Consider the following 27,275-nt stretch of genomic DNA (forward strand, 5'->3'; position numbering starts at 1 on the left):
ATTATTGCTTATTTGAGTTAAATAAATAAAAAATATGTATGTCTGTGATCTCAAAAGAGGCAGAAGAAACATTTCATCTTTACACTGCCGGTCTACACATGACAGTTGCATGTTGCTGCAGATGGCCTCCAAGATGAAAAATGTAGTGTAGCTACCGTGGCCACCACAAGTCGTCTTGCCACAGAGGTGTTCAACCTTTGGGTGGGACCAGCTGGGCACTGTTCACTTTGCCCCCTTGTCGTCTCGCCTGTGTAGGTTCCAGCACGCTAGTGGAAATGAAAGGAGAAAGAAAGCCGCTCATCGGTCTAACTTCGCTTGTGCTTGAAGGATTAAAAAAAAAATTTTCGCCGAGAGATTTGTAAGACAACATAATTTAATGGCAATGTCATTCTATGATCAGTCAGAAAAATGTTTTAGGACCCCTTTTACCTGGAAAGTGGTAGAAATTCCAATTTGCCCTTTTGTCAACTGCAAGTGCTGTCATTCCTGATAAACTAGTGCTCTCCTTTTTGTGGTATGTTTTTTTTTTTACTTAACTCAGTTGTACAGGATGGAAGATATGGGCATGTTTTTGCATTGGTCGTTAGTGATTTTACTTGCTTTGCAGAGTGTTTCACGAAGTGCTATTGCCCACTAGTGACATTTTAGAAGTATTCTTGCATAGGGAGCTGCTCGTGAACATTTTTAATTAAAAACATGAAAAGTGAATTCACGCACACGTGCCTACAGACATGTGCACATACAGAGGTAAAACCAAAACAAAAAACTGGCTCGCTGTCCAGATGCGCAGCTTTGTGTATTCGCTGCGGTGGCTGTAGCATTCTTATGCTGAGCATGCAGTCAGAGGTTCGATTCCCCATATAGCAGCCACATTCTGACTAGGGCACAATGCAAAGATGCTCATCTTCCATGCTTTAGGTGCACATTTTAAAACCCAAGTTTGTCAAAACCAGTCCAGAGTCCTCCGCTATGGCATGCTGTTTCAGGGATATTAAATTTTTATCAATCTAGCACATGTGCAAAGGGCGCTAATTTCTCAGCTGTGTGCACTGTTACGAGGGAAAAAAAAAAAACACTTGGGTCTCTTTGTGGACTTCTAAATTCTGCAAACTTAAGTCAGTAGCTGCACTCCTTTAAGGATATGAAGACCATTCCTGTAGGATGAGTGTGAGCCATGTCCTTGGCTGAATAGCCTTTTGTTGCCTTGGCTAAAGCTCTTGGATCAGTTGGAGTGAGGGTCTTGGATTCGCACCAGGGCACAGGACACAGAATGATAAAGGAAGGAACATCCATAAGCTAGGTGACTATTGTTTGGAGATGATAATGATTATTGTTTGAGGACAAGGTAAAGCCCCAAAGGGCGTAAAAGATATAGTGTGTTATTCAACTCCTACAGTACTCAATGTAACAGTATTGGATGGGGTTGTTGACATGCATTGTGAGTTGATTGGAGGCAGTGGATGGGGAGACCTGCAGAGTGTTTCAGTAGGGGCATGCACAGGTACTCTCTTTGCGAGCCACTATGGCTGTTTTGTAATGTTACATGTGTTGTGAACGCAGTTTCAGCCACCTGACTGTAATTGTAACTTTGCTGCAGTTCAGTCCTGCTGGTGTATGAGCATGTTGTTTGCTCATTTGCTCGTGCTCACTGTTGACTCTTCTGTTGTCCTTATCAAGCTTATTTGGCTTTTATTTGCTTTACTTGACTTGGCACTGGGTGTTATCTTTCCCTGCCCACTGCTCCGGTGGCAATGGTGTTTTTCTGCCCAGTGCAAATCTGTGTAGTCAATTCCCCATCGCCAGCACATTCCAATCAGGGCAGAGAGTGCAGTAACAGTTATGTGCTGAGCTTTAGATGTGCAGTTATAAACAACCCCAGTTTGTCATAATAAATTCACAGCCTTCCACTGCGGTGTATCTCGTGGTTCCTGTGATTGATTGAACTCGTCAATCAAATCACTGAATCAATTCCTTTCTCTTTTTTTTTCTTCACACTCCCCCAGTCCCCTTCTTGCATTTGGCCCCCTTGGTGGCAGCTGCCAGTCTTTTCCTTCTTTTTTTTCTTTGTGCATTTGTGTGCATGTGTGTGTTCCCTTGTGCCTATGTTTTATGTGTACACTCACTTCCAAAAGTTAATGAAATAAGTCAAAGCTTGTGCCCTGAAGTAATGCCTGGAGCTTGCACCTATGTAAACCACTTGTGAACCACTGCCGCACTGGTCCGTTCCAGACAGCCAGAAAATTTACCTTTATTGCAACACGTGTGCCACAAACTTTTTTCAGCGACCTGTGCGTATCTCGTACGAGTAAATTGCAATGTGCCTTCACTGCAGGGCGAGCAACGGAGGTACTTCAGTGTCACCACATTTGGCTTCCTGGTTGGCGGGGAGCTCAACATTGAGGTCGAGGCATTGTCCTTTGCGCCAAGCACCAATAGGGTGAGTCCTGCATTGGGCTGCCCATGTTGCAGCACCCTATACTTTGTCCTTGCCTAGATTTCTCTTGGAAAAGGGATTGAAAGAGGGTTTTTCTTTAGATTCTTATTGTCTTGCCAATGCTATTGTCAGATTGCAGGGGTGGTCAAGAACCATAAACACTGCCAAAAGTTTGTGCTGAGGATCTAACTCTTTATGGAGCAAACTTGCACCCAGAGGGGCAAGCAACAGTGAAATCATAGCGATAGTGGCAAGCACAGTCACCGGTCATCAAATTTGAACTCGCTGGTCAATTCCATCCGCTATTCATACACGTAATACAATATATTCCCAAGTAATCACTGTTGCTCATGTGCACTCGAGAATGTATATTGCTATTCACACTTCACACGCAGTCTCATTAAACGTGACTCTTTTGCTATGGAATCAGAATTTAGCTCTAGAATTTCAAATACAGTAGACGTGCCTTATGCCGAGCGATAACATGATACCAGGGATAATCCGGTGAGAAATGGTCACCAGCAAAAAAAGCAAAACAATGTACACATGGCATTATATACTTTGTTTAGTAGTGAACTGATACATATTGTGCATTCTGGTGACAGTCATTTAGAGCACAGGGTTTTTGCAAGGGGCGTTGATTTCCTTTATATATGGTGTTCACAGAGCAAGCAGGCTCACAGACTTTAAGTAAGAACGGGTAGAGGGGGCCCTCTCACTCTTGGCCTGTTCCTTATTTTCTTAAGTCTCTGCATGCTGTAAACCCTGTCATTATGAACAGCTACCAACTCGAAATATTCATTCCAAAGTTTTTACATTGCTTCTTTTACCACCGTTTTCTGAGGCTGTTGAATGAAACCGTCTTCAGCCCGAATTATTGATTCAATTCGGCTTCAATAACAGCTTTATGCTTGGATCAGATAGTGCAAGTTGATGACAACATACAGTTTATTTTTGGTATTATTAACAGTTTAGCAGTGCAAAGTAACAATGTCTTGCCTCTGGTTCTTCAGGTGGGCTTCAGCTTGACAAGGACGCCTACCGACAGTGTCAACCCATATCCTGTGAGTATACCAGCTGCACAGAATGTATTGATTTATCTACTCAGCGTTTTTTAACCTTCTGACTAGCATCATTTCATACACATACATGCAGTTGGTCTGCTAATGTTAGTGTTGGAAACCTTTTTGACCTAGTTTTTGCATTAAGAGTAGTATCTGCATTGTTTTTGTTAAAAATTGAGTTATGTATGAGTGATACTCTTGGCACACAGATGAGCTAAGTCCTCTAGCCCTTTTAAGGGGTCCTGAACCCCCACTCAGGCTTGGTGAAAAAACTTAGCCTGCAGATAGCATATGCTGATGTGAACATCTCAGCCAAATTTTGCAGTCAGGCGTGGCACGTGGAGCTCTCTAGCGGAGCACCAAGTCACTGTCTTTTCAACAGAAGCCTTTTCCTGGCTCTTTTTGAGCTGCTATATTTCGTCCTATAGCAGATTCCTATACACAGGTACCATTGGCCAATAGCTGACATCAATCAAGAAGGGTGTTAGCATCAGTGCACTTTTTCCTACTGTTACTTTGCATATTTATCGACGCTGTTTAATAAACAGGCTGAAGTAAGCAAAAATCTGCATTTCGAATTCCGATAATAATTGCGAACGTCCAGAAGTATGACTACTGTCTGTGAACACTCAGCTGCGCTCGCTCGCATAAGCATGAAACTTTGATCACTTCACATATCAGTGTTGTAAACATCATCTCTCTGATTTCTATTAGTTTTGAACACTCAACTCGAAACTTATGGTTAAACTAGACGTACACTTGCCAGTGCGCACTCGCTCCTGGTCGCTCCTCGCTAGACACCTAGGTGGACTTTGCTTTGTATTGAGCTGTTGCTCAAAATGCACAATTTGGATGTGACTACTATTTGTTGGTCAAGCTGGTGCAGGACAAAGTTGGTCCAGGAAAAAGCCGGTCTGCACCACATAGCATGGCCAGACTGAGCACAAGCATGCACTCCAACGTTGTCGTGCACATACCTAGTCAGCCAATACAGCTGCATGCAGCACTGTCTGCAGCTTAGCACAGATACCGCAGTGCACTCGCTGAGCTCCTGTTGCTCGCTGAGGACAACAGCATGCTGTGATTGGTATCTGTTGGTCACATGGCTTAAGGCTCAAGTGCCAACATCTGACTGGAACAGGTCATCTGCTTCCCGAGTTGCAAACCCTTGAGGTGTGTGGCCATCAAGGTCGAAGCTCGTTATGTTTAGGAATCCTTTCAACTCGAATATGGAGTGTGGCATCTATCACTTAACCGATGTGCGCACTTACGATGTACTCACATGAGTGAACATGAAGATAGTTTGTTCTACCCTCGGAAATTGTGTGATTGTCAAAGAGTTTTCCAGAAAAAAAAAAGATGGCTGCGGCGTAGCTCAGATAACCCTGGATATGCAACGCAAAAGCTTGGTTTAGCCTGGTTAAGTCTTGGTTTCACTTGGTTAACCTTTGATTTAGCTGTAATTATTATACTTAGGTATACAATCATCGTTAAGCCAGGTATGATGGCTGTGCCTAGGTCAGTGGCTGTGACATGACTGTGATTAGGCTTGTGTTGACACACATCATTTGACGGTGCGACGGCTGTTGTGCTACAGGAAAAGCACAAGGGCTAGACATGCAAAGAGAAGCCGCGAACATGCGCAGCGGCAAAGCACAAACGGACAGGGGTGCGAACGCAGCCGCTACATTGATCTTGACAATGCGACGCCTGTTGCATCCCAAACCCCCTCCAATGAAGTAGCTCGCCAGGCGATATCGTTGGGGTGGTCAGGCACCGCTTGGCGACAATGGCTCAAAGCTTCCCACTCCCGCGCAATGCTCAGAGAAGACGGCCTGGCCTTGCTCTCATCCATGACCAAGCTCTCACTGACTAGGCGAGCGCGGCGCTCCTCTTAGCCAGAGTGCATGGAGAGTCACATGGTGGTCAGGCAGCGATCCAGCTGTGGAGAGCGCGTACACCAAGCCGGCAATGGTGGCGGCGGAGCTCGGCACGGCAAGTCACGGGATGCGTTGCCAAAGCTACGGGGTAGCTGCGGTCAAATAAAGGTCAAATTGCTGGCGACAGCGAAACTCGCCTCGACGCACTTAGTAAAGCTTTCGCTTTAAAAAGTGGGGATAGCACATGTCCGTGTGGTACCTAAAGGAGTGGATCAAAATGTTTTAAGTAACTGTCAATCCATATCTGTTTTTCCTGTTTTTAAAAAAAATTGCAGAACATTTTATTCCTATCAAGTTGTCCTATTTTTTTCAAGAGAAAGGCCTTATTACAACACATCAGTTCAGCTTTCAAAAAGGCAAATTGGCTGCAGACACACTTGAATGCACCAAAGACGGAATTATTCGCAACTTCAAAAATAATAAGTGCACAGTTGGCCTATTTCTTGATTTGCGGAAGGCATTTGATTCAGTAAAACATGATAGTCTGCTAGTCAAATTGCAGGTGCATGGCATTCGTGACATTCCACTCGACCTAGTTAAAGCCTACTTGCCAAATTGTATGCAGTTTGTTAGCTTGGGAAATACAGCATCAAAAATGAATCTCTTAATATATGGAGTGCCACAAGGATCAATATTAGGCCCTCTTCTCTTTCTGGTCTATGTCAATGACCTCATTCTAATACCCAACACACCTCATACTGTGCTCTTTGTAGATGACACTGATGTGTTTTTTAATGCTGCTTATCTCGCAGGTGTAATAGACATGGCAAATGTGGGGCTTACTTAACTATCCATGTGGCTTTCTGAGAACTTGCTAAATCTTAATGTTGATAAGACGAAATGTATGATATTTAGGGCTAAGAATAAAGTAACTGACACTACCACAAAGCTGGCTTTCCGAGGCGACAGAATCGAACGAGTTAGTTTGCATAAGTTTTTAGGGGTATACTTTGATGAGCACCTAAATTTGCCTATGCAGATAACTCACCTAAGAGATAACTTATCAAGAACAATAGGCCTTTCGAATAAAGTAAGAACATTGCTTCATAAATGGTTCAAGTGCCAATTGTATTACACCATGTCTTTCTCTAGATTAAGCTACTGTATTTTAGTTTGGGGCACCACTGGCACGGGTAATTTTGAACCGCTCCTCTTTCTCCAGAAGAAGGCCATGAAACTTATAGAAAATTTTAGGTTACCATGATCACACCCAATCTTATTTTCTAAGCAACAAAATTCTGACTTTATATCAAGCATTCCATGAACGTCATGCAACATGTATATTTAAAAACATAAAAGATGACAATTCAGCCTTTTTGGAAACCTACAGATGTCCAGAGTGTGGTTATAAATTGAGGCACGCAGGTTACATACAGAGAAGAACTAGAACTACATATACATCAAGCTGTAGAACTATTGAACGTACACCCAGAGACAATCGAAACAGCCTACAGTTGTAAATCCATTCGTCATATAAAAAGACACTAAATAGATTTCTCTTATTTAAACAATAGCTCATTCTGTTCTTGTCACTCTTGCTCACTTTCTAGTAGCAAATGTCCATTGTATGTCTTTCCTTGTGTAAGTATGTCAAATACGTAGTTCAACCAAATGTTTGTATCTTGGAAGTTTGAAACTGAGCAAATTCTGGCTTGTGTTATGTTTAGCATTTTATGTATTTTTGTTGTGTCTTTCTATATGTGTATGGTTATGCATATGTGCATCTCTAATGTAAACATATATATGTGTACATTAGAGATAAATCTTCAAGAGAGCTGAAACTCATTCCTTATTTTAATCAGATCAAAAGAAAGAAAAGAGAACGCTTCTCAACGAACTTAAGAGGTGACAAGAGACTGCAAAATTGCGGAAAAATAACTTTTTTGAAAACATTATTTTTGGATTCTACAGTGTCTGATGCATTATCTCAGAAATTTTCACGCATCTTGGACCTATATTTTCGTTGTAATGGCGTTTTATATCGTGTTGGCGAGCAGTACTTTTAGTGATGAACGTGCAGACTTTTGGCAGCGGCGGGTGTTCATGCAGCCATCCAGCACTGCCCCAATGATTCGGACCACGGCTGGCTTGGATGCGTGGTACACTCTTAAGAAAAATTAGACCCTTTTGCCACACAAAATAATCGTCATGTATCTTGTCCGCATTTCCTTTCTTTAACGTGGCGAGTCCGGTACTTCCAAGTCACGAATGGCATGCCCATTATCAGCATGACAGAGCTTTCTCGACAGGAAAGTAGTGAGCGCAGCGTTTTCAAAGAAGGAAATGCAAGCAAGACAGAGGACGATTATTGTTGTGTGGCAAATATACACCCCAAAGGGTGTACGTTTGTTTGAGTGTAGATGTGCTTTATTATTGTAAGCCACGATTCTATAATTGCTCTGCCATCTTGTTTAAAATGCAAGTTGTGGTGCGGCAGCGGGCAAAGGTGAACATGACTGCGGTCTCCCCAAAAAGATAGTCATGTCGTGTGCAATCTGCGGCGATGCTGCGTCGGCGCGGAGTTTGCCACGCGAAAGCGGCAGCCAAACGTGCACTTTGTTTCTCGTGAACTCTCGCTGTGCACGAAATGTGGAGCACCGGTAATTGGCAAACAGCATTAAATGAATTATTATTATTTTTTTGGCAATTAAAGATATTCATCTCGTGCCCGATCTACGGTGGTGCTGCGTCGACCAAATGTGCAACCCATTCCTCGTGAACAATCTCGCTGCGCGTGAAATGCAGAGCACCGGTAATCGGCAAACACTTTTTTTTTTTTTTTTCGATGACAAACGTTTCACACTAGGGCATACATGCTGGGGCATACTAGCCTGTTAACTGGTAACCTGTAAATACTTCATTATATTTCTGAATAAATCAAGCTGTCTCTGTTTCTCAGCACAAACTTATCGCTTGCCTGTTTGTGGTAACATTAATACACCTGTAATTTCTTTATAAATATATATATATATATATATATATATATAATATAAAGCTAAATGCATTAAGCTTGAAGTGCTGCAAGCAGATTACCACAACTCTTACGAGGCGATTCTGAATGCAAATATGTAAATAGGAATGCCTCGGCATTGCACTGAGCAACGTTTTTCTTCTTTCTTATTTTTTCAAAACATGGTTTTTGGTCAATTTGCTTATTTGTTGTATCGATATCTTTGGATCTAAGACAGCTAGAGCTATTATTTCTAGCAGCACAAAGCTAAATATATTGAGAATGTAACGCTGAGAGCAGATTTCTTATTTTCAACTCAAAATTTTTTATTTACATTTATATTTGCTCTTATTATTGATACTGTGAACACAGAACTTCAATGGGCTGTAATATGACAAATAATTGTTCAATTTCGAATCTGTTTCCAGCGTTGATATCCTTATGCACTCCAGTATCAAACTATATGTTGTTTGCAACTTTCCCTTTAGCAGGTAAATTTTAATTTTTTCAACAAACAATAGAAGGTAATTATTAATTATCTCGGCATTTACTATGTATATGAAAAATATAATTAGATATTTAAGATAAACACGAAACACTGAATGAGCATATTCAGTTTTATCACATTTGATCAAGAAATAACAGTTATCTCAGCAACCCATGTCCCCCACAGGTAACTGCCTGTAAGATAACGTCCTCTGTGTAAGAATGGCTACATAGAGGACTTTATTCAAAAAACAACGAGACAACATAAAAGAAGAAACAAACTACGAGACCTTCAACAGTTGATGTCTCCTCTACCCCCGGAAACGAGTGTCCATCCCATACATCAAAGGTACCAGCGAAGCTCTCAGCCAAATATTAAAAAAAGAAGGCCTCAAAGTTGCGCACAAACCGATAAAACACTTTCAGTATCCTCCTACCTAAACCAAAATGTTGTCCACCAAAAGAAAAAGCTCAAGGCATCATCTACAAAATCAGCTGTACCCACTGTCCAGCGTCGTACATAGGGGAGACCAAAAATCTAAAAGAAAGAATCACGCAACACGAGAATGACGTCAGAACATTCAACCGAATACGTAGCGCCGTCGCTGAACATTCTGAAGACGCCGACTACAAAATTGCCTTCCAAGAAACCCAAATCCCTCAAACAGACGAACTCGCGAAAAAGACTACTACTGGAGTCATGACACGTTCGAAATACAGGGGGATAACATAAACTGCGTGAAGGGCAACCTACCCTCGGTGTATATTGATTGCGTTGGCGACATGACGATATTCCCAGCTAGGTAGATTCCTGCTCGAGGTCACCAACACCAAAACGTCTCTGCTCCCCCCTGTCCGACTCCCCCCCCCCCTTCTCCCATCAACGGCACTCATGGGTCAAGCTCCCCCAGCATCGGTCATCCCAGCCGACCAGCACTGCTGCAGCCATCCCCCCCTCCCCGGCGGACACATCCTCCTAGCAATCGACATCAAGGGTGCTTTCAACAACGTCAGCCACCAAGGAATCCTAGATGGGCTGGCCAACACCAACTGCGGCGAGCGAACGTACAAGTATGTTCAGAGCTTCCTGAGCCATCGCACGGCAGAGCTGAAGATGGGAGAGATCCAGACTCCAGTGTACCACCCTCCCAACAAGGGCACACCACAAGGTGCTGTCATCTCACCCATGCTGTTCAACGTCACCATGATCGGTCTCCCAAGCAAACTGCAGGACGTAGCAGGTCTTCGGCACTTAATCTACGCAAACAACATAACACTGTGGACTACAACAGGGTCCCTCGTTGAAAAAGAACAACGGCTGCAAACTGCAGCAAATCTCATCCAAGAATACGTCTGCCAACGGAAACTACAATGCTCCCCTGAGAAATCTGAGCTCCTACTAGTCTGGCGAGGCCGGGGTAACCACACAGACCCCATAGACCCAACAAGAAAACTCGAGGTACACCTCAATGGGGGCCTCATACCAGAGAAGTCATTGCTCAGGGTGCTGGGCATGTGGCTGCAGTCCAACCAGCGGGCCAAACACACCCTTACACTCCTCAAAACCAGTGTCAAGGCGATATCATGCATGATCTCCCGCGTAACATCCAAGAACAGAGGCATGAAGGAAAGGGACACCCTCCGACTGGTCAGAAGCCTGGTGGTGAGCAGAATCACATACAGCCTGCCCTACTACCATCTCACACAGTCTGAGACGAAGCAGGCCGACACACTTTTGTGGATGGCTTTCAAGACCGCTCTCTGCCTGCCGATGAGTACATCGACTGAAAAATTATTGGCACTAGGGTTGCACAACACCCTCAGCAAACTCACGGAAGCCCTTTTACGTCTCGCAACAACAGAGACTTGTGCGGACTCGCATGGGCCGGCAGATCCTAAAAAGCTTGGGTTTTCAAGCTATAACAACACGAACCCAAGAAACCTGCTTGATACCTCGTCACGTCCAGGACAGATATCACGTTGCCCCGATACCACACAACATGGACCTTAAACTACACTCTGGCAGGAGGAGAGCAAGGGCCCAGTACATGCAGAAAGCATTCTACAGCCCGTTTTACGGACGCCGGCATGTATGGACGAACAACAAGGGCGCAGTGGCAGTGGTATGCGACCACCGAGGCCACATTACCTCCGCTGCATCGACCTGCCCCTGCATAATCACGTAAGCCGAAGAGCTGGCCATCGCTTTAGCCATCTGCAAAGGCCAACATGCAAACAAACCACTGACGATCCTGCCGCAGGTCTGCCGCAACTTCCTACAGGGAAGAATTGGAAGACCTGCTGCACAAGTCCACAGGGCATCATCGCCTGAACCATCATCTGGATACCAGGCCACACTGGCATCATCGGCAACCTGCAGGCATGCAGAGCAGCTCGAAGATTCGTGCATGACCGAGCACTCGTCACGCCTGCTGCAGAAGACCCGGACCCTGTCGACCTCGAGTATTCAGCCATCGTAAACTACCACAGAGGGAGTCGCTTGCGATATCCACCACCACCTCGAAATCTAAAGCCAGAGGATGCCGCTGCCTGGCGTAGGCTCCAGACAGGCACTTACACGAACCTACAAATATTACATTGTATACACCCTACAGCCTACAGGGACGAATGCCTGTGGTTCGGGGCCACACCAACCCCATACCACATTACATGGGAGTGCACACTACAACATAGAACACCCCGACATGAACAGCACGAGGGAGCAATGGGAGGCACTGTTGTCCAGCCTGGCCCTCGACGACCAGCTCAAGCTGATACAGGGAACTGAGAGGATGGCAAGAGCCAGCGGAGCCCTGGGACCCCGACCGTTAGCGATTCTTCTGATTGTTCTTTTAATAAAGTTTTATCTATCTAGCTATCTTCCCCCCCACTCCTGGATGTAAGTGGCCCCTCACCTTCTGTACTCTCCCTTCCTTTTTACTCCCCGCAGGGGCGTCTGCTTTAGCAGGCATTTTGTGCGTTGCAACACCACGTACCCGAGCACACGTAGGTTGGACTCTCCCGCGTGTAGCTGTGCACAGCTTAGCCATGTACGGGGAAAGGGGGATTCTGGGGGTTGAGCTGATGGCGAGTGTTTGGACCGTTAAGGGCTCCCAGCCGAGGCAACACACCTCTTTGGCCTCTGCTTCACGTTGACGGCACCTCCAGGCTGACCCACCTGGGGGAAATCGGCAGTCGCCTTTTCATGTCCCCTTCTTCAATCTTTTTCTTTCCTATCTTCTTTCTTTTACTGTCCTATCATCTCTTCCATCACTTCCCAATTTTCCCAGGCGACTAGGGTTAACCTTGTGTATGTGCCCTCCCTTGGGTATAATATATTAGGTTATAGTGGCAATGTACGGTTGGCGCCTGCAGCCTTACGCTTTAAGTGCTGCAGCGTCCCCAAGTTGGGCTCCGTGGTGGGTGGCCACCATTGCTGCCGAAAAGAAACCGAAGTACTATGGGAACACTAACATTTCCCCGCATGCTTTATCGTCACCCTCAGAAGAGGGGACGCACCGATGACCTAAGCATATATGCTTCAACCGAACAAAAGAGACCTATCTGAAATACCATGTTGTACACAGTGAGAACTCTGAAAAACAGGCCAGATTCATTTCACAATTCATAGTTGCAAAATCTTTGACCGAAGCCTTAGGGTCAGGTTATAAAGTGACGAAAATGGCTAGCGGAGACTTTCTTCTTGAGATCCCTTCTCTCAGAAACACCAGTACGTGAAGCTAGGCAGTCTTGTGACATTTGGTTACATACCAATTTCTATTACACCACACCGATCAATGAATAGCTCACGCAGAGTCGTGTCAGAGGCAGACCTCCAGGATTTGACAGAAGCTGAACTCCTGGAAGGGTGGAAAGATCAAAATGTAACCAATGTAAAGCGTATTATCCTTAAACGGGACAACAAAGAAATCCCCATCAAACACCTTGTCCTAACATTTGCATCTAGCGTTTTGCCGGAAACCATTGAAACAGGATACATTAAGCTAACTGTCCGACCATATAGTATCCCCTGCCCTAGACGGTTTTTCCAATGCCAAAGGTTCGGCCATGGCTCGCAGAGCTGCCATGATCGAATAACTTGTTTAGTGTGTGGAGTCCAGGGCCACCCCTCCGACAACTGTAGTGGCACACCTCACTGTATGAACTGCAGTGGTGACCATCCAGCCTACTCACGCTCCTGCCCGAACTGGAAGAAAGAAAAAGATATAATCACCCTCAAAGTCACAGAAAATATTTCGTTTAAGGAAGCCCGTAAGAGGTGCTCACCGTTCCACAGCACACCTTATGCTGATGTGGCGCGTTGGGAGGCAGCGTCGCTGCGGCCAATGCCAAGTGCCCAACCCGCGCGCAGCGAGCAGGTACCTTTGGCTCCTGCCCCCAGGGTGGTAGTAGGTAAGCCTGCTCCACCCAACCAGCGAACAGGCCAGGCTACCCTTGAGTTGCTGGCCCCACAAAAGTTATCTGCAGGAACCTGCACTACAGGCAGTGAGTGATCTCGTAGGACCGATAGCGGCCCCGAAGGTGGGCGCAGTCAAGGCTGCCTCAACTTCCCCGGCCCCTTCCAGCGCTGGCAACAGCCAGCACAGCTCAGACCCAAAGGCAGCCCCATCGACCTCCGGGCTGGTGGGCGCAGGGGTCTTGCCGTCAGAGGCAGGACTATCACGGGTAACTTCTCGCTCGCAACAGCCCATGTCCGGCGCTTCACAAGAGGCAATGGACACTACACCCATCCTCACAGTGCACCAAGCGCCTAAGGAGCAGCGAGGCTCCCTCAAATGTTCCAGAAAGGACAAAACCCGATTTACAGGGCCTCCAAAGAGCTCTGTAATCTAAGGCACTACTTCTGTTTCTGTACATACAGCACCAATTTACTTTCGATATAGATACACAATTTATTCAATGGAACATCAGAAGTCTTCTTAGAAACCTTGTGCTTAGAATCCTTGTGCTCTTAGAATCAAAAAGTGCTGTGTTTACAGAAAACACTTAAAATCGAAACACGAAACTTTCTCCAACATTATGTTATGTTTCGCAAAGATTGCGATGATGCTGTCGCATTATCGGGCGGCGTTGCCATTGTAATACGCAAAAGCATAGCGTGTCAACGTTTACAGCTACAAACGCCAGTGGTGGTTCGAGTTGTTCTCCTAAACAAACTCCTCACCATTTGCTCGCTTTACATACCCCCACATTACCAATTAAACAAACATGAATTTCAGTCCTTTATAGATGAATTACCAGAACCTTATGTTGTTCTTGGCAATTTCAATGCACACAGCTACCTGTGGGGCGACTCGTATAGATGCACGAGGTCGTCTTGTTGAACAGTTCCTTTTTTCTTCCGGTGCATTTCTGCTGAATAAGAAGGAACCCACATATTACTGTTTTGCAAACAGAACCTTTTCTTCAATTTATCTTAGGCTAGCTTCCCTGTCTATACTGCCTGAACTTGAATGGGAAGTTACCAACAATCCTTACGGAAGCGACCACTTCCCCATACTGCCAAGAACACCTAAAGAAAACGGATATCCACCACAGGCTCCTAGGTGGAAGGTTGACGCAGCCAATTGAGAGAAATTCTGAACTCTTACTAGTATCTCATGGGCTGACATGTCTTCGTTATTGGGCTTCTGAGCACGAGGTCGCGGGATCGAATCCCGGCCACGGCGGCCGCATTTCGATGGGGGCGAAATGCGAAAACACCCGTGTGCTTAGATTTAGGTGCACGTTAAAGAACCCCAGGCGGTCAAAATTTCCGGAGTCCTCCACTACGGCGTGCCTCATAATCAGAAAGTGGTTTTGGCACGTAAAACCCCAAATATTATTATTATTATTGTCTTCGTTAGGAGTTGATGCTGCTGTGGAGTATTTTACAGCCTTCATAATAGATGCCGCATCTAAATGCATATCTGAAGTAAGTGGCTTGGCATGCAAACGGTGTGTCCCGTGGTGGAACGATGATTGTAGGATCGCTCGTAAAAAACAGAACAAAGCGTGGGGGTTGCTACGCGCTTCGCCCACTGCAGAGAATCTTGTAAACTTTCAAAAAGTAAAGTCCCAAGGCAGGAGAACCCGCCGACAGGCCAGAAGAGAAAGTTGGCAGAAGTTTTTATCAGGTATCAACTCGTATACAGATGAGGCCAAAGTCTGGAACAGGGTTAATAGGATTAGAGGACGACAAACATATTCACTCCTTTTGGTAAACACACAAGGCGATACCCTGCAAGACCAGGCAGACTCACTTGGGGAGCACTTTGAGAGAGTGTCAAGTTCCAACCCATTATTCACAATCCTTTCTCAAATATAAACAAATAGGAGAATGTAAGTCATTCATAAGAAAATGCCGACAGAATGAACTGTACAACCGTCCTGTTAGTATTGCCGAGTTGAGAGCTGCCTTGATCGCATGCAAGAGCTCTTCACCGGGATCTGACAGAATCATGTATGAAATGATCAAAAACTTAAACAATGACACGCAAGTTACACTACTCGCACCTTTCAACCCAATTTGGGCTGTCTGATACCTTCCAACCGCATGAAAAGAAGCCATTGGGGTCCTTGTTTTGAAACAAGGCAAAGACCCTTCCCCTGTGGCAAGTTACCACCCGATAGCCCTCACAAGTTGCCTTTGTAAGGTATTTGAAAAAGTGATTAATCGGCGACTCATCCATTTCCTTGAACTGAGCAAAATGCTTGATCCCTATCAATGTGGCTTCAGAGAAGGGCGGTCCACAACTTATCATCTAGTACGTATTGAAGGATATATCCGTGACGCATTTGTACACAAACATTTTTTCTTATCCATAATCCTCGACATGGAGAAGGCGTATGACACAACATGGCGCTAAGAACCTTGAGAAACTTGTCAGAAATCAGCATTCATGGCAATATGCTAAACCTAATAGAAAGCTATTTGTCCAATCGTACCTTCCGGGTGAAAGTCGGCAATGTACTGTCATGTCCTTTTATACAGGAAACTGGTGTACCCCAGGGAGGCGTGCTCAGCTGCACACTCTTTATTGTAAAGATGACAACACTTCATGCTTCATTACCACCGGCCATTTTTTATTCCGTCTATGTGGACGACATTCAAATAGGTTTCAAACCCTGAAACCTCGCAGTGTGCGAGAGACAGGTACAGCATGGCTTGAACAAAGTGTCAAAGTGGGCAGAGAAAAATGGATTTAAAATCAATCCTAACAAAAGTTCTTGTGTTGTTTTTACAAGAAAGAGAGGCCTGGTTCTGGATCCTTGCTTAGAACTGTGTGGACAACAAATAGCTCTGAACAAAGAACACAAATTCCTAGGTGTTATACTCAACTCCAGGCTTACTTTCATTCCACACATAAGATATGCAAAAAAAAACTAAATATATATACTAAATATATATACTAAAAACAATAAACTTACTAAAAAACCTATCCCAATCAACATGGGGTAGCGACAGAAAGTGTTTGTTTAATCTTTACAGGAGCCTTGTTCAATTACGACTGGACTATGGTGCCGTAGTATATCAGTCTGCCACCCCGAGCGTGCTATAGATGTTAGACCCCGTTCACCATCTGGGTATCCGCCTGGCCACTGGCGCATTTAGTACAAGCCCTGTTGAAAGTCTATACGCCGAGTCAGATGAGTAGTCACTCCATTTTCAGAGAATGTACATCAGCTTTACCTATTTTCTTAAAGTTCGCTCAAATAAGGAACATCCGTGTTTCACAACTGCTAACGACTTGACGTGTGAAAAACCTTTTCGTAATAGACCCTCTATGAGGGTACCTTTGTCACTGCATGTAAGAGAGTTTAGCGAAGAGATGGATGTCCCAATTCTTGAACATCGCTTAATGCCTCCAGCTAAGCTGCTACTGCCCTGGGAGTGGCAGGTGATAGACTGTGATGTAAGCTTTGTAGAAGTCACAAAGCACGCTCTTGACCTCGAAATCGTTATGCGTTTCCGTGAACTTCAGTCGAAGTACTGCTGCTCCGAATTCTACACAGATGTGTCAAAATCACATTCTGGTGTATCTTATGCTGCTGTTGGTCCCTATTTTTCTAAATCTGGCGTATTGAACCCCTTAACAAGTATCTTCACTGCAGAAGCCTATGCTGTACTGTCTGCAGTAAAACATATAAATTAAAACTTGGCAGAGCAATAATATTCACAGACTCGCACAGTCTTGTAAAAGCACTGTTTTCTTTACAAAAGTTTACAAATTCTGTTTTCATTTGACTTTACTCACTCTTCTGCAGTATTTATTTATCATATGGACATGTAATGATGTGCTGGGTACCTGGCCATAGAGGCATCGAGGGTAATGTACTAGCTGACAAAATGGCCACATCACTCACATTACTAGCTATTAATTCTACGGCTACTGCCCCTGTCACAGATCTGAAGCCTTTCTTACTTAAGAAACTGCGAAACTACTGGCAACGCATGTGGGACGCAGAAATAAATAATAAACTGCACTGTATAAAGCGACAGTCAGGTTGTTGGCTCTCCGCAACAAAATCACTGCGAACAGATGTCCTATTCTGTGGTCTCGGAATAGGACACACATTTGGCACTCATAATTATCTACTTACTGGAAATGACCCTCCAACCTGTGACAGATGTGGTGAGAGACTGACCGTCCTTCACGTCCTCCTGGAGTATCAGGAGGCTGAAGCTGAGAGAAAGAGAAATTTTCCTCTGGCATACCGTTCTTACGTCCCCCTTCACCCTGCTATGTTTCTTGGCCAAAAACCGTTATTTAACATGAAAGCAATCCTCGGTTTCATAAATGATGTAATCTTACATGTTATAAGTCCATTAAATTGGTAGAGCATTCTCGTTCTGGAGGATGGTGCTGCGATAATTGTTTTGCATAGCACATGCCTCCAGGCCCTTGTGTTTCAAGGGCTCTAAGGAGGCATAGCCAATTTTAGAATCTGATATATTTTATACATCGTATCATTCTTTTGAAATGCATCTTAATTTTCATCGTACATGTCATATGTCATTGCCATAGTCTTATTGTATAGATTTTACGCAGTTTCGAGCGACTATCTTTAAGGCCCCTTTACAGCCACGTCACACTAACTTCATAGAACTCATAACTGCACTGTGAACTCATTACCACAGGCATGGCGCTCTTTGGCCATACTTGGCCCTTGTGCAATTAAACAACAAACATTCATTCATTTTTACGAAAGACCCTTTAAAAGATGCACACCGCCACCTCCTAAGAATACCCCCCTGAAGAACGAGCCAAACAGGCTGTGAAACGTTGTGCTAATAAAATTCACTTATTTGGTTAGAGTCAGTCTGAAAGTCCTAATATGTGTATATGTATGTGTATGTATAAATGTATGGATGACGTAATAGTTCTGCAGAAACCCGCAAGGTGGAGGGAAGTAATTAATATAGGGAAAATGAGACATCCACCCAATCGTGGCTATTGCTACAAAGGAAACCCATACAGGTTCCTCGAAACAAAAAGCTTTGCAGTTGAAGAAAAATTCGTCCTGGTCCAGTACTCAAACCCGGGACCATTGCCTTTCCGGGGCAGTCACTCTACCATTTGAGCTAACCGGGCGGCTAGCAGACGGTAGGGCAACAACTCGTCAACAACTCTGAAGCAAAGGCAAGAGCCTGCCCCGGAAAAGCGGTGGTCGCTGGTTCGAGTCCTGGACCAGGACAAATTTTTCTTCAGCTGCGAAGTTTTTTCTTTCGAAGAACCCATAGAGGCTTCCTTTGTAGCAATTGCTACAATTGGGTAGATGTCTCATTTCCCCTTTATTAATATGTATGGATATATGCTTATCTATAACTTTTGTCTGTAAAGTTCCGAGACTGAGTCCATTAAAAAAACATGCATTTAACATTGAAATCATTTGTGCAGCACCCCTTCGAAATAGTCTCCCTTGCAGTCTGTACACAGCTTCCAACGCTTCTTGAGGTCTTGGAAACAGTTGGAAAATGCTTCTTTTGGCAGGGCTGTCAGCTCCTTTGTCGTGGCGTTTTGAATGGCCTCCACGCTCCCCATCCAGCGACTTTTAGGGCTCTCTTCACACGAGGAAGCAGGAAAAAATCGCATGGGGAGAGGTCAGGCGAGTATGGCAGAGGAGGAAGTACAGTAATTCTGTGCTTGGCAAGAAATTTTGTCATGCTGAGAGCAGTGTGCGGCCTTGCGTTATTGTGGAGAAGGCTCCATTGTCCAGATGCCCATAAGTCAGGGCGACGGCGTCGCAGTGCATCACGCATGTGTTGGGGCACGCGGATATAAAACTCCTGATTCGCCGTCTGCCCTTGTGGGACGAACTCGTGGTATATGACACCTCTGGCATCAGAAAAACTATCAGCGTTGTCTTTGTTTTGGTCTTCTGTCGTCACACCTTTCTCGACGCCGGAAAGCTTGTGGACTGCCATTCAGCACTCTGCCTCTTTATTTGAGGATCGTATTGAAAACACCATGTTTTGTCTTCAGCAATGATGCTGTCGACGAATGCAGCATCCTTCTCTGCCTCGGAGAGCAAATCAGCGCTCACTGATGTCCGCATGTCCTTCTGGTCCTGTGTGAGGGAGTGCGGCACAAGTCTGGCATTCAGCTTTCGTTTCCCCAAGTTCTCACGCAAAATTTGGTGGCATGTTGTCTTACTAATGTCGAGAGCATCCGATAGCATGCGGACTGTAATGGTGCGGTCTTGCTGTACGATCTCCCTGATCTAAGCCACGTTGTTTTCATTCCATGAGATTGCAGGGCGCCCCTGCCTTGTGTCGTCTTCGACCGACGTTCTTCCCAAAACGAACCTCTTGTGCCACTCGAAAACTCGCACCCGTGATAATGTCTTGTTGCCATAAGTGTCGTGAAGCAGCTCATGCGTCTGTGTGGCTGTCTTGCCAAGCTTCACACAGAATTTTATGTTTACACGCTGTTCGAGGTGGATGTCCATCTCTCCGCATTCACTCACAGTAGAATGCGCAGACGACTAGTGACAACATATTTTTCTACATGTAGTGCCATCTAGCGGCTGCCACAGCAATTAACATAAGTAGCTCAAGTTAGCCCGAAAAGATGGCACTACACATACGCGCCAACATTTGTTTTGGGGAATCATTTCTAGAGAAGAAAATAAATCAGTCTCAAAACTTTACTGACAATGGTTGTAGTATAATAATACTCCTGTGTGCCGCGTGGAGCGCGGAGGGATGAAGTCCAGTCAGGTGGCATCAAGTCTCGTTTAACTTCATTCCTTGGCAGAAGTGTTTTTTAGCTGATTTGAGTGACCGTGCATTGTATGCTACATTGCGCCTTTAAATCTTGTGTCAAAATAAACCATCCTATCCTGTCCTATAAGTGTGAAAGGAAATGTGCTACTCATGTCACTCGGTGCAAATAGTTGTGCGTAGCTATCTAGTACACTGTAGCACAGCAAAAGGATGAGACTGTGGCCATAAGCATGAGGGATAGCCTCTGAGTTTGGCACATTGTAGGCACCAAAATTGGAAGTAGTGGCGCATATGTGAATATCCAAAATGAAATTTGAGCTGCACGCCACGGTGGTGTTCAGTAGGCGGAGCATTGTGGGCACCACCCGACTCCTCCGTAGCCATCGCTGTGCAAGGCATTGAAGGAGGACCGGGAGCACAGTGAAGGGGATCACAGGCGTTCTTTGATTATCAATAACTGCTTCTGCTGAACTCATCGAAGTACTTCTTGAGGTTAAGGGTTTCTGTAATGCAGTTAAACCTCGGTGAACCGTAGTTGGCCAGAGCTCGGAAAAAGTACGTACTAAACGGTAGTACTGTTTGAACCAGAATAGCATGAGATCGCCCACTTACCTGTTGAAAACGGAACACGGAGAGATGAAAGGGGAAAAAAACATCCAGTATTTATTCACTTCGCGTGACAAAAGTGTTATTTTTGCTTGATGCCGCGGCAGCCTAGCACGACGACAATGGCTTCAAACTTACTGAAGCTGCGTGCCAGCTTTTCAGCCAGCCTCCTCTTCTCGGCAAGCACTCACATGGCAGATTCCTCGTTGGCGTTACATATTCGTGCACGCGCGTGGTAGTGCTGCAGAAGTTCTGGGGTGCATTTTTCATTGCTGGGTGCTGTTCTCGTCGCGACGATTGCATTCATGAGGCTGACGTAACGTGTAGCTTCTGCCACTGTTGGGCCTGAATCACCCATGCTGTCGCTTTCCTTGTCATCCTCATCACTGTTGCTAGTTGGCACTTCGGCAACAACAAAGGCAACGATGGTGAAAAGTCAAACCTTGTAGCCGGCATCTCTTCGCGGTCGCAGCAGTGCTGTCGAGCAACTTTTTCGCATTCCAAATGCCACACACCGTAGTCAACAGCAGATCCCTGCCGCGTGCCAGCGCAGACTTCGTGTCGTACGAAGAAAGTGGCCACAATGAAAGATTTCTGCGGGAATGTGTTTTACGGAAAGCGTGCTCAAATAAAGGGCATGAGCATGTTCGAAGCAGAGGCCTTTTGAAGCTTCGTTAAAAGGGACGCACTCCTTAGATAACCTCTAGCATCACTCAATATGCTTCGTTTTCATGAGAAACAATCTACTGATGATTATTTGCAATGATAAGCGTTTTTATTTCATCTAAGTTGGTTTGAATTACTTGGGAAACCCGTACAAGTTCTCCCTATGTAAAGTTTTTACTTTGCGTACGTGTTCACGAGAAGTGAATAAAAGTACTGATAGATTGCTTCAAGCCGAACCTCTCGGTGGAAGTGCACCAACCGGTCGTGCATCGTACGGGCAACGGTCACGGATAGCGTTCAGGCGTATTCTAGAACAGATTTCCACCCATGTGACAATCTGTTGGCGTTTGTGGCGTAATCAGCACTTCCATCGACGACTTAAAAGATTTTGTCTGCATTTTCCAAATATAAAACGCATTATTTACGCCTTGACTGGAGTGGAGATCGCGCGTGCCGACGCAGCTGTGAAGGCGCTCTCTATCAGCAGCCATCCCCGAGCGGTGGCGCCGCAGCGGGCGCACGGAGAACTAGGCCCGAGACGCCGTTCAGGTGCGTCGCAGCGGGCCGCACCTTGTGCTTTTGGATCGAGCGGCCGTGGAAATACTATTGAACATTTTGCAGTTCGGAGTGATGCCAACACCAAAATACTGTTCCTAATTTTTTTTTACTATTTATTCCCGACTTTATACATCTTGTACATTCAAGATCCGCAATAAAGTAATTTGACCACCTGGGAAAGTTTTCTTCAAAATAATTCGACCCTCAAAGGGTTAATTTAGTTAGCAAGTGTATGTTTACACGTTGATACGGCCGATAAAAGTACTATCTTTACTTCGTATGGCGTTCTGCTAATTTTCTATCACAATTGATGCTTAGTCTTTCAGGCGAGACTCTGTTTTTTTTTATTTATAAGAACCCAAACAGAACCGGAAAGATATCAGAGCGCAATGAACCCAAACTGAACGGGTATTTTTAAATTTTTTTTTTCTTTTAGACACCCTGGTTTAATTATCAGCAAACACTGGTGAGTGTGAGCAGAAAAGTGTGCAAGTGAGTGTGTGGCAGTTCAGGTTTGTAGACGTGAGTGAGAATGGGACTTGAAAGAAGCGAACTCTGATCTTGCTCTGTATGAGGGATCCTTTTAGTGAGCTCATAATTCACTTGAGTTACATACCTGTGAGTTCGAGTTATGTAAGTGTGCAATTCCTTGAGATAGGATGGTGTCTGATTGCATTATTCCTTTAATATGACTTTGGCCATAATTACATGAGTACAAATAGCCTGAGTGATTGTAAGTCCATGATTCAGATTGGGCCTGCCTGGGTTTGATTTTTGTAGATCTCTGAGTATGAGTGAGCCTGGCTGAGTAGAATTTTGGTGAGTCTGATTCCGAGTGAGTCCGGCTGAGTAGAATGTTGATGAGTCGGAGTACGAGTGATTCCTAAACAATATATGTATTTCGTGAGTGAGTCGGAGTGAGTTTTGTTTATTTTGCCGACCTATGATCTTGTGCCACTCAGGTTGCCAGGTTGCCAGTTCTGTACATTTAATTTGGCACGCTCTTGCAAAGTATTCACACTACGAATAGTGCAAGAGTGCGTGTGCCAGTAATAGCGGGACATAAATGCTTGTGTTGTCTTCTCATCATCCATGTCCTGTATGCTGTTTGGGGTACAAAGCCTAACCAATTATACCAAGCTGACACCACACTGAGCTTGCAAGACTTGACTTCCAGTGGATTGGCGCTGCAGGCAAATTTCCTGCAAGTCATTCCATGCCAACTGGCTATTTGTTTTCCTCAATTCTTTCTTCTTGCACACATTCAGGATGGTCGTATTGAAGGCTGCCCACTGGATGAAGTCAAGGAGGACATGTACGTGCTCACGCTTGCCTTGGACACATCTGGAAACAGGTGAGCTTACCTAGAGGAGCTTTAGAAAGACCGAAGGCTGAGCTAGTCTGTGCTGTTTCATTTTTTTGCAAAGGTACTGCATGAAGAAACAAGTGTGAAAGGTCAGATCGTGCCGGGCTCAGCACATAGTTCTCGGGCGCACAGTATTCCTTTTAATCCTCATCTTGGCAGGCAGTGCACTGGGCCACAACTTCGTAGTATGACAAGCCCCTGTGCAGTGAAAAATGGCCGACTGCTCAGTGCCCATATAAAACAGTTTTGCAACATTCTAGAGCTGCTATTTATGCTCCAATTCTATTCTCGTAAGACATCAGAGAGATAATCACAAAAACAACAATGGAAATCAGCACACAAGGAAACAAGTTTACAGTGAACTCTCACTTGAGTGAACTTCAAGGGACCGAGCAAAAAAGTTTGCTTAAATAAAAGTTCACTAAACTGTATATTTTTTAGAATATGGAACAGCATAGGGTACAGTAGACATATAATCAAAAGTGTGAAATGCAATTTATGGAGTTGTATGTGCGGTACTCACACATACCTTTGTTTCCACCAACTGCAGTTTGTGTCACATCAACGTAATTTTGGCACGTACACTTAGATTAGAGTCTACTTCACCTTTGGTGACCTTCACCTTTGGTGACTGTCACCATCTTGGCCGGCTGCCTGACATTGATGGGGACATTGTTGCCAATCCTTGTGTTGATTAAAATCTGCTGAATAAGCCACCATCAATGCTCGGCCTTCAAGTTTCGAATGATGCTTAAGTCAAGCGGTTGAAGCCATAGAGTTTCATTCAATAATTACTAGAGAGAACTCTGGCACTAGTGTCTACAGGAGCTGCAATTGGAGCGGTTGTACCAGCATGGGAATTATGGGAAGTACATGGATTAGCCTAAATTTCATCCTTCTGGCTTCAGACAGCTTTGTGACTTAGTAAACTCTTTTATTTTCAACAATGTACCACGTAATAAGTGTAATAAAACTGCACTTAGTACCTTCCCAACACAGACTCCATTTTGTTCTATCACACTTCTTCTTTATTCTCTTTTCTCCCCCTGCCCCTTGTCTTGTTTCAACTTCTTCTATTTGCAGGCCGTCATAGGATTGACCGACGGGCGAATTACATTAGCATCTAATATCTTTTGGTGTTATTACTATTAAATATTAGTGTAAGAGCAGGAACATTTGAGAGTTGCAAAATATTCTGATGTGTGCATTTTCCAAGCCTTGAACTATGTGTATAACAATGCGTCAAATTTTTCATTCTTATAAGTTTATTTTTTTTATTGTTGTTATTCATGAGTAAACAGTACATATATACCAACATAAAAATTTGTTTTCGCACTTTGCGATACCCCTAGAAAAATTACGGTAATTTTTTTCGAAATAGGTCCCTCAGAAGAATTAGAATCTGCAGTAAAAAAATTGACCCTGGGCGGTCGCATATGGCGAAAAAAATCGGCCCTCAAAGGGTTAAGTGTCATAGACGGCATGAAAATGTGATGCTCGGGGGCTCTTGATAAGTGGTAAGGAGGTTGTGACAGCAAGAATAAGCTATGATTGGTGCACACTGGCTCGGACTTTAAATAAATTTTCTTTTTCCAAGTGAGAGCAAATTGCCAGTACTCTTTTCCTACTGAGAAAACCTGTTGAGTGAGATAGCTGGTATGAAAATCAAGGTGCATGTTGAAGTCAAGGGCATTGCACTTTTCGTTGCTCATCATCATGAAAATTGAGTGAGCGTTACAACAGAGGCCATATTAGAGTAGGTGTGTGGTAGTCAAAGGCATTGCACTTTTGATTGCTCGTCATGGAAATCGAGTGAGCATTGGGAGTAAATAGGAGTAAATACAGTATGTTCTATTGATGGCTATGCTCAGGGAACGCCTGGTCCTGCGCTGCAACCGCAACTTCAGTGATCTCCCCGTGAGTCACCAGGAGAACTGGCGCCCTCAGCCACGCACCGTGCGGCAGACAAGTGCTGTGCAGCAGCTGTTTCGTGCACGCCGGGATGCTGAGGCTGACGTGCTTCAGACGGGTGAGGAAAGATCGCAAGTCGTGCTGTTGGGCTCCTATTGTTCACAGCATGAAGAGCATGGTGCTTCTGCACAATTTACCATATCTTATCATAACCCGCATCAAGGAGATCCAAAATTTAGTGGTAAATTCGGGGTGTGCGTTATATGCAAATTTCGCCTTGAGTTGTGGCTTCACGGCAGCGCGGCATGCATTGTCAGGAAGTCACACCTCAAGGCTAGGTTCTCTACCATTCAAAGTTTCGTTATCTCCTAGGGAACCCCACCCCAGCATGTTGAAGCACCCTTCTCCTCTCATTTATAGTTGCCCGTTCACCTCCTCTTTACAGGTCACCATTTTGCATTCAGTAGTTCAATAGTGCACGTGGCACCTGCACACTAGAACTCGGATCACAGCGAGCTGTGCTCGATGGCCTTCCTTCACAGCAGAAGCTGAAGATAAAGCTGTATTCACACAATAGAACAAATCGCTATTTGAGCTTGCTGATTGCATATTTCGTGATCATACGTCACCTGTGCGTTGTCCATGCGAGGGCTCCTCTTTACTTCAATGTTCCGTGCCACATTATTGGTGATAGCAATTAAATCTGGCTGCTGGGTTCTTGCACTGAAAAGAAAAGAACGTGAAATCTAGGAAAAAAAAGTCACAGTTTTACCTGAAAGGCTTAAGCATCAATTGCGATAGCAAATTATTAGACAGCTATGTAAAGTATTTGTAATTGTTTTATCGACCATTTAAACTCTTAAACATTCACTTACTAACTAAATTGACAAGCATTGTGTCACGCACACACAGGCAAACATAAACACATCGCACTCGATGACCCTGGACACTCGCTGTCAAAACACTGGCATGAGGAAGAGCAGTAGCAGCAGCAAGCGAATTGACCTTCGTGCTGCCTCTCCCTTCAACGTGAACTAAGCGACGAGAACACAGCGCACATGATGCTATCAGCTCTGGGTGCGCCTAGACTCTACTCATCGCAGGTTGCTTTCAAGATAAGGCCCGCATGGTCATGCCCAGCCATGCCATACGCAGCCGCCGCCAGAGTGGACCCCGCCCCCCGGTGCCTTGTGAGCGATAGAAGACGGCGCGCTTCCTCCCTTGTGCATGTGATATCAAGCCACCATCCTTGGCTCACCATCGCACACTTTCACTCGCACCCATAGTATACAGTGCGCGGCCATGTTGTTGTACTTGGACTTTATACGGAACATCACGGCGACGGCCACGACGATGGCGGTGATTTGCCTGGAGTGGGGGGGGATCCATATAATTGCTATCGCAGTAAAAGCTTGCTAGCCACTTTGCCACACCCTCCTATGTGCCGCACACTCTGCACAACAAGCCTTCGTTCCATCGAGGCGCTGGCCTCACACGCCCCTCTCCCTTCCGCTAGCTTGCCAACGTCTCAGGGATGGAGGGGAGACTGGAGAGGGACAACAAAGGGGTGCCATGTGTGGTCTGTGGCACAAAGTAGCAAAAAGGCTCTCTTTTTTTGTTTCTATTTCCTGGATTTCGCATTCCTTCTTTTTGTTTCAGTGCAGAAATGAATAATGCAGCATGGGAACATTGATGTTAGCAGTTTGTTTTACCATAGAACACAAACAAGTTCACGGTGCAGCAGCTGCTCATCGTTGCATCCCAGTATGGTTTAAACCAGTAATGCTATAAGTAGGTTCAACTGTGCGTCTTTCTGTCTAATTAAAATGTTTTAATTGTTCTCTCCTCTGTATTTTTCATGGAACCAGGTTATAACAATGGGTTTTTGAGGCAACAATGCGACGAAGGCGTGTCATGAGGGATGCGTGGCACAGGGGTGGATGTGACTGAACAACTCGCAGTTTTTTTTTCCCCAAGCGAAGCTTGTATTGGAGGGGGGGGGGGGAGGCCTCACTCGTGTCAGTGTCGGTGCTGCCGTACAAAAAAATTCAAGCTGTGCTAAAA

General features: G+C 44.9%; 1 protein-coding gene across 1 annotated transcript in view; it reads left to right on the forward strand.

Annotated features, from left to right (window-relative positions):
* The window catches only part of LOC142566734 (protein GPR107), a 156,267-nt gene that overhangs the window by 33,637 nt on the left and 95,355 nt on the right, over positions 1 to 27,275 (forward strand). The window contains exons 2-5 of the mRNA XM_075677603.1: positions 2,333 to 2,437; positions 3,448 to 3,498; positions 23,203 to 23,288; positions 25,172 to 25,329. Coding sequence (XP_075533718.1) covers positions 2,333 to 2,437; positions 3,448 to 3,498; positions 23,203 to 23,288; positions 25,172 to 25,329 — 400 coding nt within the window. The remainder of the gene's footprint in view (positions 1 to 2,332; positions 2,438 to 3,447; positions 3,499 to 23,202; positions 23,289 to 25,171; positions 25,330 to 27,275) is intronic.

This window comes from Dermacentor variabilis, unplaced genomic scaffold (genome assembly GCF_050947875.1).
Source record: "Dermacentor variabilis isolate Ectoservices unplaced genomic scaffold, ASM5094787v1 scaffold_13, whole genome shotgun sequence".
Lineage (NCBI taxonomy): Eukaryota > Metazoa > Arthropoda > Arachnida > Ixodida > Ixodidae > Dermacentor > Dermacentor variabilis.